Source organism: Eucyclogobius newberryi, unplaced genomic scaffold, assembly GCF_026437365.1.
Source record: "Eucyclogobius newberryi isolate DKJ021-1_F unplaced genomic scaffold, fEucNew1.0.hap1 SCAF_2, whole genome shotgun sequence".
In the NCBI taxonomy this organism is placed as follows: Eukaryota; Metazoa; Chordata; class Actinopteri; order Gobiiformes; family Gobiidae; genus Eucyclogobius; species Eucyclogobius newberryi.
The window spans coordinates 18,725,265-18,735,432 of record NW_027315834.1 but is presented as its reverse complement, the minus strand read 5'-3'; the positions used below and the strand labels follow the sequence as shown (position 1 = coordinate 18,735,432).

The window sequence follows — 10,168 nt, the reverse complement described above, 5'->3', positions numbered from 1 at the left end:
TTGTATATGCCCGGAAGATGTCCGGTAACGCCACACACCTTCACCTATGCTCAGAAAGGTTAGGCAATGGTGCCTCCTAGAGGTTATTACATGATATGTAGCCTAATAATGCAATTTACAACGCGGGTTGAGAAAAGTATACTACAGAATAAGCTGTGGATATCTGAAGTGTTCAAGTAACTATGAACAGGTCAAAGGGAACACAAATGTGTTTCGTAGTGTAATGGTTTGAATGACATGCTGTGATGCGGTGTATGTGAACGCAGCACGCGCGGAGGGTGACGACATGCGCTCAGAGGAGACGTGGATTTTCTGCTAAAGAAGAACTTGATTGGCTGAAGTTGGAAAAAGACGTCCTCTCATTGGCTGTGCGTGCCCGTCAGTCACTGCACGCTGCCACTTAAGCGGTGACCCACTAACACAGATCCATGAGTCAGTGCCACCTTGTGAGGAAAGAGGGTGGAGAGAGTGGTCTGCTTTTGTCTACAGCTTTATTCCTCTCTAAACTCATGGATGATCTGCTCTTCACACGCGGTGGTCAGCTTCGGCGGGTTCTCGGTGTTAGACAAGGTACTGGTGTGATTTTGTGATTTGTGCTTTTCTGCCTTTCTTATCCTGGCCGCGGGAGCCTTTCTTGGGATCGGGGTGTTTACGTGAACTGCGGCATGGAAGATTGGATTTCATCTAGTGTTTATTACATTACATTACTTATAAACTTCTTCAATTATATGGCATGTTGCGATCAGTCTCAAAGACCATTTGTTGCAGCCTAATTGTTTGCGCGTGTGTAATTGTGTTATTAAGTAATCATTACATGGTTCTGCCAACAGGGAAATGGCCGCGATAAATGTTGAATGTTATTTAGTAACGTAGGCCCTGCAGGAGATGAATATGTGAATTACAACACAATGTCGTAACCCAAATGTTCTCAGTCCCATGTAATCATATCCAATAGCTGCCCCGTGTCCAGGGTATGAAAGTTATGTTCTTAATTCTCCTTCTGTAATTATAGCCAAACTATGTTCATAGTTTATTTTAGTCACTCTTTTACTTCTGTAGGGCGTAGGTAAACCCCAGCTTCAGTCGACCGTGTCATGAGTAAGACATGATGTCATTTAACACGCTGAATGCCCACATTGCTCTATTACGCGCGTTACTCACTTGAACAATGTTATTTAATCCATTATTTCATGTAGTAAGAGCCACAAAGTGAGGGAGGAGTGGCCAATTGCATAATGTCTGCAGCATTATAGAAGCGACTAGCTCTGGCTTCCCGGGGCTGGAGTGGGGGCTCCATTTGTTGTGTAATCCGGACACAATGAAGGAATCTGGGGCAATAGGACGTGTTGACGGGGCACCGGTGACACGCGGGCATGGCACGCGCCGGACGGGTGACGCAAATGACCGTGAACTCGGGGCACACACCCTGCTCATGTTGCTGCAACTCAGCCAACCATTTACATCACGTGTGATCCAAATTTAGGTTTGAGGTCATATGCTGCTGCCTTGTTACAAAAGACAAAAGAGAATGATCAGTGATGAACACATCTCCTATGACTCCAATATGACTCCAACTCTTTGTGGTACACTACGTTCTTGTCAAACACTGTTTCTTCAGTGATTTCCTCCAGGGCAAACAGAGATTGGAAATGTGCTTCACAACACAACATGGGCATTGTATTCTGATCTTGAATGTTAGGTCTGGGGTGTGTCAGCTTTTGCAGGGCCACGTGTTAGAACTACAGCTGTATCTGCTCCTTTGTTTCCTTTCTTTTAGATGTGTGGGAGCAGAGAAGGGCAAACCGTGCAGGCGTCAGTCATGTCTATTGAACAGCCTGTCCAACATCGACCTCAAATAGGTTTATAGTTTACTCATTCTAAAGGCTAAAATTCGGTCAGATTTAATTTGATTAAGCTTTCTACATATAGAACTCACTCACTGCTGCTTGGTCTTAAAAAAATAGCCAAACAATGTGATGATTCATAAAAAATGTTGGGCTTTTTATTGCTAACACAAATGAATCTTTCAAATCCTGCCCATGTGATCCCTGCATTGTGAAATATTTACTGTACTAACTTGTTGCCACATAAGGAAACAGGTCTGCCCTTGGGTATTAAATTGGCACATCAAGTTAACTCACTGTAGATTTTTGTCAAGTTGGAAAATGTTTTAATCCTACCTAACATTATTCTATGTCTCTTTGATTTGACAGACAGAAGTGGATATTCTCAGTTTGGGCTGCAGCTGTTGGATACAATGATGTTGGTGAACAGCAGACCTCCTGTAAGCCCATGATTATCTCAAAACACTGACAGTATGCAATCAATCAAGCACGAGGTGGACTCCGCTGAGTTGTACACTGGAGATGATGCCCTAATGTTTGCTGTGGCCTTACAGGGAACTAATCCAGACCTGTTGGGTCACAAACTTCCTGCATTGCCTTTCAAGCCTAAAACGAACTGTCGTAGAAAACGGGAGTTCATTCCAGAGGGGAAAAAAGATAATTTGTATTGGGAGAGACGACGTAAAAACAATGAGGCTGCGAAACGCTCGAGAGAAAAGCGGCGCATCAACGACCTGGTGCTAGAGAACAAACTGCTTGCACTGGGGGAGGAAAATGCTTCGCTAAAGGCAGAGTTGTTGTCTCTCAAGCTAAAGTTTGGTCTACTTAGCTCAACAGCATACACACAAGATGTACAGAAACTAGCCAATGCAACCAGCACAAACCTATACCAGGAGTTTGTAACCCAATGTAGTAGCCAGAGTTCCTCCGGCAGGGACACAGAGCCACACATACGCAGCAGCTGCATATCCGTCATTAAGCATTCACCACACAGCCTCCTACCTGAGAGGACAGAGGCAAGTGCAGCTGCTCAAGACAACCTTGATATTTGTAGGGCTTCAGGTGTAAAGCAGGAGCCAGCAGGGAGCTACACACAGGAGCGCAGCAGTCCTTATGACATGTTCAGGACGTACATGACCAGTCCTTTGAATGTGAACTACCCACAAGCCACTTCATTTGTGCAAATGACTCGCTTGTCCAGCGACTCCCCTGGAAGCTCAGAGGATGGAGCAGTGACCAAGTCCTCAGACTGTGAGGATGAGCAGCAGGTACCCAAAGGACTGAGAGCTGACTCCACAAGTGTCATTGTGTCCACGCATAAAGTGCCAGATGCAAATTCAGCATCTGCTTTGCCACACAAACTTCGAATAAAATCTAAGACCATCCAAATCAAAGTGGAGGCCATTGACCCAGAATATGAGGCTTCTGGAAAGTCCTCCAACCACATGAATGGGGAAAGTTACCAGAGTGCTCAGGACTGCCCTACAGCATCCATGTGTGAGTTGTCTGTGCAGGTGAATCAAATGCATAACTGGACCCAGCAGTCTGAGTCGTGGAATAAAAATGAGTTTGAGACGCTTACCCTAAGCCCCAGTTCAAGTGGCTCCAACTCTTCCTGTGCAGACTCAGACACTGATGAGGCAAACCTGATCGCAGGACGCCAGAATTCTGTGATAGAAGCTGCCAAAGGTGCCACTGAAACCATGCACCATTATCCAAAGGAAATTCCTTGAAATGACAATTGTGTATTTGCATTTTCACGTTACTTGGAAATCACACTCACATCTGTTTTATAAAATGTTCACATTAACAGGTACATTTCCAGTTTTGTTTTGAAGGTTTTAACTATTGATAGCAGAAATCAATATATAGGGTTACATTATTCACTATTCTGTAGAAAGGGCACTTGCTTTAGTTTACCACATTTTCAGAATGCTGAATACTCCTTTAGCAACACTGTTCTGCTTTATTTTGTGGAACTATACTGTAGCACAAACCACTGTGTTATCACTGTGTAGGAGTCACAGCCTGGCCAATCTTTGCCTTAAAGCAAATTCTGTGAAATCACACTTTATTTTTGTTTCTCAAAGATGACAGGATTAAAACATGTTACATGTATTTAATAGAAAACTTGTGGCTCTCGTTTAGTGTTCATGGTCAAAGACCGGTAAACTGACATGGTGCGCTAGTGAAACCTTCAGCTTTAATCTATATTTTGTGTATCTTTCAAAAAGCGTTGCCTTCTGCACTGGTTCAAAACATTTCATTTGAAATCAACCCTAAATATTGCGAAACAATAAGATTATTTTTGTTTTGTATTGTTTTTGTTTTGTATTTTTTGTATTTTTCAGGGTGATGCACGTAAATTAAAATGGTGGCACTGAGCTGGGAAAGATGTTCAACCATATTCTGTGTCATCTTTATTTACAATTTTTATCTTTAGATTTAATTTCAATGTCAGTTGCTCTTTTAAACAATGTTCATAATTACATCGCTTCTATTTGATTTAGCTGTGTGTATGTGCGTGTAGAATTCACCCAGCTGCCTAATGTTCAGCAACATGTATTTGGGCACTAAGACTTTTTTACAATAAATTAGATTTATTGTAACTGTCTTTTCACTCTCAATGTAGAATACTGTAGTGTTTCATAAACTGTGGTTCAGGTACCACTGGATTCTACTATGGGTAAGTCCTTGTTTGGAAATATACTGTTGTGGTGTGAGATTTTTGGTTTGGTTTAGCCCTGGATTAAACCACCTGGTTTATCATTCAGATCTGCACCATTGACTAGTCTCATTACAGTCTATGATCTGCACTCAGGAGGCCAAATCCTTTATTAGTTGGTGTGAAATTTAAAGTTTATAAAACGACTGGCCTGGTAGTGAGATATATCAAACCATTTCAAATGTAATTGATGTATAGCTATTTTTGTATATAAATATATATACATTTTGGTGATACTTTATACAGTTAATCCTTGCACTGTACTTGTTGTGTTACTTTTAATGGCGGTATGTCTTCAGAGTGTGTGTTTCACGCTGTGCGGGGGGAAAAGGAGAGTGAAAGGGAGAGCTCGCTGTACTTTAGTGAAACTGCACATAGAAGATCACATATTTGATATTTGAGTCACATAAACGCGCCGGGATCACGTGGCCGTTGCGTCACAGAGTTCAAAGTTGAAAGTCAAAAGCTTCTGCAGTATGGCGGCGCAGGTGGGAAGCAGAGCCTTGTGGCAGGCTTTCCGAGGCCAAGCCGCGGCCCGGCTCGGGCAGGTGTGCTGCGGCCGCTGGGTCCGCTGGGTCTGCGGGCGCAGCAGAAAAGCACCGGAAATGTCCGCGTTAACGCGGAACAGAGCCGCGGTGAGACACTTCAGCTCCGAGCCGAAGGATGACCTGCGCGTCAGGTATTTGGATGGAGAAGACGCCGGTAAATAAAGTTCACTTCCATTTCAAAGTGCAGTGTGCGCTGTAAAGACTTGCACCTTCATACGGTGCCACCTCTGCAGCGCGCGGTAAACCGAGCACTATCCACACATCCGGGTTTATAATCTCATCACGTAGGCTCTTTGTAAACGACACGGACAGACTACAACAAAAACATGTACAGTCGCAATCACACCTGAACCTGCATTGGACACAAACGAGTGTTTATGAGCGGGACATGTCTCGTGTTCTGCTCAGGAGCTCCAGAGTTCCCTCACTGAGCTGCAGAGGCTGCACTGACACATAGGCGTGATTTGACCCAACTGGACTGGCAACACAGACGAGAGAGTCATGTGAGGCTCGTTCTGCTTTCTGATTGGATAATCGTCACGAGAAGCGAAATGATCTAATAAATAACTTGATTATCATGTCCAATGTTTTTGTGATTAAGAATAAATCAACATTAGTCAGTCATCAGTGAAAACTATTTTTGATTTGAGCATATTTACCTCGGGGAACACAGATGGGTCAATATGAAATTTAAACAATTATTGTTCTGTATATCAGAAAAGGTTTATTGCCATTGTCAAAGAACAGAATTCACAAAAACATAAGAATACTCTGTTAAAACAAAACCTTTAACAAAAACATCTTGTAATTATGTTTTATTTATAATAACCTAAACATATCATTACTCTGTATCCAAATATAACTATTTAGGCCTAAATGAACAATATATATATTTAAAATAATCTTTTGTCTTTCAGGAATTGTTGTTGTTGGAATAAACCGACCCAAAGCAAAAAATGCCATCAGTAAAAATCTTGTTAAAATGGTTAGTTGCTTAAAAAAGGCTACACACTGTTCTGTTGACTAGATGTATCTGATCCGTGTGCACTTTCAGATGTATGATGCTGTGGAAGATATACAAAAGAGCAACAAAGTGCGAAGTGTGATCCTGTGCAGCCTTGTTCCTGGTATCTTTTGTGCAGGCAAGTTATCATCGACAGGTTATGCCATTGTACTTGCAAAAACATAACCTCTCTACTTTGCCTGATGTGCAGGTGCAGATTTGAAGGAGAGAGCAAAGATGCACCAAAGTGAAGTGGGACCATTTGTCTCAAAAGCAAGAGCACTGATCACAGAGCTGGGTAAAGAATAGGTCACGGTTACTTTCTGATGTTATCGTAATATTCACCTACTTATTGTATTACCAATGTATGTGGCGCTCATTGTCACAGGGAACTTGCCCATGCCGATTATTGCTGCAATTGATGGAGCTGCATTAGGAGGAGGTTTGGAAATGGCCCTTGCTTGTGACATCAGGATTGCGGGTATGATCAAATACAATGTTGTGTTTAAATTGTTTGTTTGAATGCGACCAAATGAGACCCACTTCATCAACAACTTTCACCATGCTATTCATGGATGTAAAAAAATCTTTTCATTTGGCATATTGCTTGTGTTTAACAGCCAACTCTGCCAAAATGGGACTGGTTGAAACTAAACTGGCAATTATCCCAGGAGCTGGTGAGACTCCCAATCCATACTGACACTATTTCCTGAATTTAACTGGCTTCATTGTAAACCCGATGTGTCTTATGTAGGAGGTACACAGCGTCTTCCACGGGCTATTGGTGTTTCTCTTGCCAAGGAGCTCATTTTTGCTGCAAAGGTCGTAGATGGAACAGAGGCTTGTCGCTTGGGGCTCGTCAACCATTCAGTGGAGCAGAACGAGAGTGGCGACGCTGCATATCTACGGGCACTGGAACTCGCTCGAGAGATTAACCCTCAGGTATGTGACCTGCAGAATGTGCAGAAAACATTATTCTGAATGGTTTATTATTGGTTATGTTGCCACAGGGTCCCATTGCGGTAAGGATGGCAAAACTGGCAATCAACCAGGGCATAGAAGTAAGTTACAGCAGGCAGTGCAAAACAATATTATTATGTACACTAGATATTTATTTGTATTACATTTTTTATCACAACTAGGTTGATTTGTCAACTGGACTGGCGATAGAAGAGGCCTGCTACTCCCAGGTTAGTACCTCTATTGTAGTTGGTATAAATGGCATCATTGAATCTAAGCAGCATGTAATTCATTCTTTGATTCAAGGTGATCCCAACAAAAGACCGAGTGGAGGGTTTGACTGCCTTCAGAGAGAAGAGGCGCCCTCACTTCAAAGGGGAGTGAGGTACCACTCCTTCAGAGCGCGCCCTTGAGTTGTGTCTATCGGCTCACCCTGTGAACCTCTGCTTCATATGACAATTCAACATAACATCTACACTAACCAGGTGAAGACAAACCAAGACACTGTGTATGTCGTGGGGTTTAGTCCAGTAAGGTTTGAAGGCTGATGGATTATTCTGTGTAGAACTAATAGATGCAGTAAGCTACTAATGACACTGCTGTACATTTAGTCTTTAATAATATCTACTGGAAATTATAGCCTGCATCTTTGGGTTACTCTGCATGAGGCAACACACATCTTTCACTGGTCATAGTTTGACACAAACACTACAGTAGTCTCTGCATGGATCAGATATTTATAAACATGACTGCTGCTTTGTCACTCAGTAGCATCAATGTAAACGTGTGTCTCTAATGACAGATCTATTATGGTCTATAATACTAAACAAACAACATTATATAGTCATGATTCATTTGACCTAAATCATTGTCTTGTATTGTCTAAACTTGATTGTCAAATATATTATTGAGTTTTCTTACATCTTTCCCAATAAAGGCTTACACTATGTAAGCACCTGTGCCTTTAGCTGTCATTTTATTTCATACTTTACACAGATGCAACACTTATTTAGTAAGTGGTTTAGATTTATTTTTAAATGCTATACCTAGATTTTCTGTGAGTTTGACTGATGTTCTGAGTTATCTTTTCACTATGTTTTGACAATCCTATTGCATAACATACAGAATTACATACATTTCTACATTGACATTTGTGCAATCTATAAAACACACAATTTACATTATTTGATCAGAAATGCAAAACATGCATGATGTGGCACTCTGCCCATGTCAGTGAACCCCCCTAATGTATCCTCTAATTGTATTATAATCTTGGTCTCTAAATTAGTCCAATTTTGCCTCGTCACAGATTTACTCAATGAAATCTGTTCATACAATTATCCTTCTCAAACCACTGAATTTCTTGAGTTTAAATGTTAATGTTACTGTTTTAATATGTGAATGAATCAAGCGTCAAACATTTGGCTATGTTTGTCTATCAGAGTTAAAATAAAACAAAACACTGATGCAATTGTGTCATTGTCATCTGTTGAAAACCCTAGTTCCTCACTGGATTATTACAAATTAAGTGCCCAGAATTACAACACAATTCTCCAGTATTTATTTAACTGTTTGACTTTATTAGATTTTTTTTTTTAAAAACGAGTATATAAGAAAACATTTCTTAAATAATTTGAATATTTTTATCAAAACATTTTTAAAACAAAAACGACATAGTAAAACAACAGAAAAAATGCCACGAGAACTCCAAATCGAAGGCTTAACCCATAACCTCAACACGCAGCCTTCATTTACCCACACGCCACTTTTTTGTGTAGGTGTAACGCTCTTTCCACACTGCCAGAATGAACTGTGCACGTGTTCCCCGGCAGAGGCTTTCTGTATCAAATATCTGTGCCATGTTTGACATGTCCATCTCCTACTTTATGGAGCCTTCATGGGTATTTTGAAGTTATCCTGAGTAACTGAGTGTAGCTGGAGAAATGTCTCCACCAGATATCATTTAAGAACACACATAATATGAACATATATTTTGGGAATTTACAAAAATAGGACAACCCAATGTGGCCCAAAGAACGTGGCAGTGTTTGATTATATGTGGACCTGCGCACAAAGCAGATCTTATGCTGTGAGCAACACCTTGCAGTACACTGACAGTTACAACTACTTTTTCATTCTAAATGTAATGGCAAGATGTACCAATACCAATAAATGACTAAATCAACAGTTGGTGGTTGATCGCTGCGCTACCGTTGCTTGGGGTTATGGCCTATCACAAGTGCACATATAGACTGTGACTGTTGGGGCCCCGGTGACGGTTGTGAGCAGACCTGCACTGTGGCTTCATGCTGCTCCACTGGTACAGACACAGGCTGCACATCCCCACTGTGGCTCACCTCCTTCCGGCAGATGTCCAGCACTGAGCCGGAAGAATCCCACCACAAAGCAGGGTTGCGTAAAGAAAGACCCCCAATGCTGAGGACCTGCACCCCACCAGATTCACTTTGGAAATATTGCATACTGCACGTATCTTGTGGAGGCTTTCTATTTCTGTGCTCTGTCCCCGACGATCATTTGATATTTGCTCACACTCCAGCACGTATATTCAACCCTGTTACTGGGATGAACTACAACGACTGGTCTATATTCTAAATATCTTTTATGTGAATATTTATTAAAGGGGCAAGGTGGATAGTATTTATACACATGCGTAATGTAATGTGTAACAAATACAGATTATTATGGTAATACTAAAAAAAAAAAAGGTCCAGAGACGCTTTAGAATGCATTGCTCTATCTAGCACAATCTTCTTATGTGACAAGAATTTGATGATTACATTAATTGCTCTAATGGCTTTGGGTCTTTTATGCAAGAATCTGCCTTTACTTTATCAAAGAAATATTTTTTCTGGAATAATTGTGTCCAGCTAGTGTTTTTATTTTTTCACATTTTTCATAGAGAAATATAATATTTAGTTTACTGTGTTTTTTACTTCCACTTGATATTTTGACTTAATAATACCAACCTCAACATCTTACAATTACATTAAAAGTTTGCTATTTAAATTCCCCATACGTTTTGCTTTAAGATAATTTCACAAGAATAAATTTGCTTGTATTCTGTGGA

At 41.0% G+C, this 10,168-nt stretch overlaps 2 protein-coding genes across 2 annotated transcripts; both read left to right on the top strand.

Moving 5' to 3' along the window:
* Positions 1–415: 415 nt before the first annotated feature.
* Positions 416–4,349, top strand: nfil3 (nuclear factor, interleukin 3 regulated). Its single transcript, XM_072454031.1, has 2 exons — positions 416–570; positions 2,214–4,349. Exon 2 carries the CDS (start codon positions 2,318–2,320, stop codon positions 3,575–3,577), a length of 1,260 nt encoding a protein of 419 aa, XP_072310132.1. The 5' UTR covers positions 416–570; positions 2,214–2,317; the 3' UTR covers positions 3,578–4,349.
* Positions 4,350–5,020: 671 nt separating this feature from the next.
* auh (AU RNA binding protein/enoyl-CoA hydratase) lies at positions 5,021–8,047 on the top strand. The gene is made up of 10 exons (XM_072454030.1): positions 5,021–5,271; positions 6,035–6,102; positions 6,172–6,259; positions 6,332–6,418; positions 6,509–6,601; positions 6,741–6,797; positions 6,875–7,062; positions 7,131–7,181; positions 7,263–7,310; positions 7,387–8,047. The coding sequence occupies exons 1-10, from the start codon at positions 5,046–5,048 to the stop codon at positions 7,462–7,464; spliced, it is 984 nt and encodes a 327-aa protein (XP_072310131.1). The 5' UTR covers positions 5,021–5,045; the 3' UTR covers positions 7,465–8,047.
* Positions 8,048–10,168: the final 2,121 nt, after the last annotated feature.

Excerpts from the sequence above, each read along its gene's own strand:
- nfil3 (XM_072454031.1), top strand. The coding sequence starts at position 2,318 with ATGCAATCAATCAAGCACGAGGTGGACTCCGCTGAGTTGTACACTGGA.
- auh (XM_072454030.1), top strand. The coding sequence starts at position 5,046 with ATGGCGGCGCAGGTGGGAAGCAGAGCCTTGTGGCAGGCTTTCCGAGGC. Across the intron at positions 6,103-6,171 it reads GTAAAAATCTTGTTAAAATG|ATGTATGATGCTGTGGAAGA; the intron begins GTTAGTTGCTTA and ends GTGCACTTTCAG. Across the intron at positions 7,311-7,386 it reads AAGAGGCCTGCTACTCCCAG|GTGATCCCAACAAAAGACCG; the intron begins GTTAGTACCTCT and ends CTTTGATTCAAG.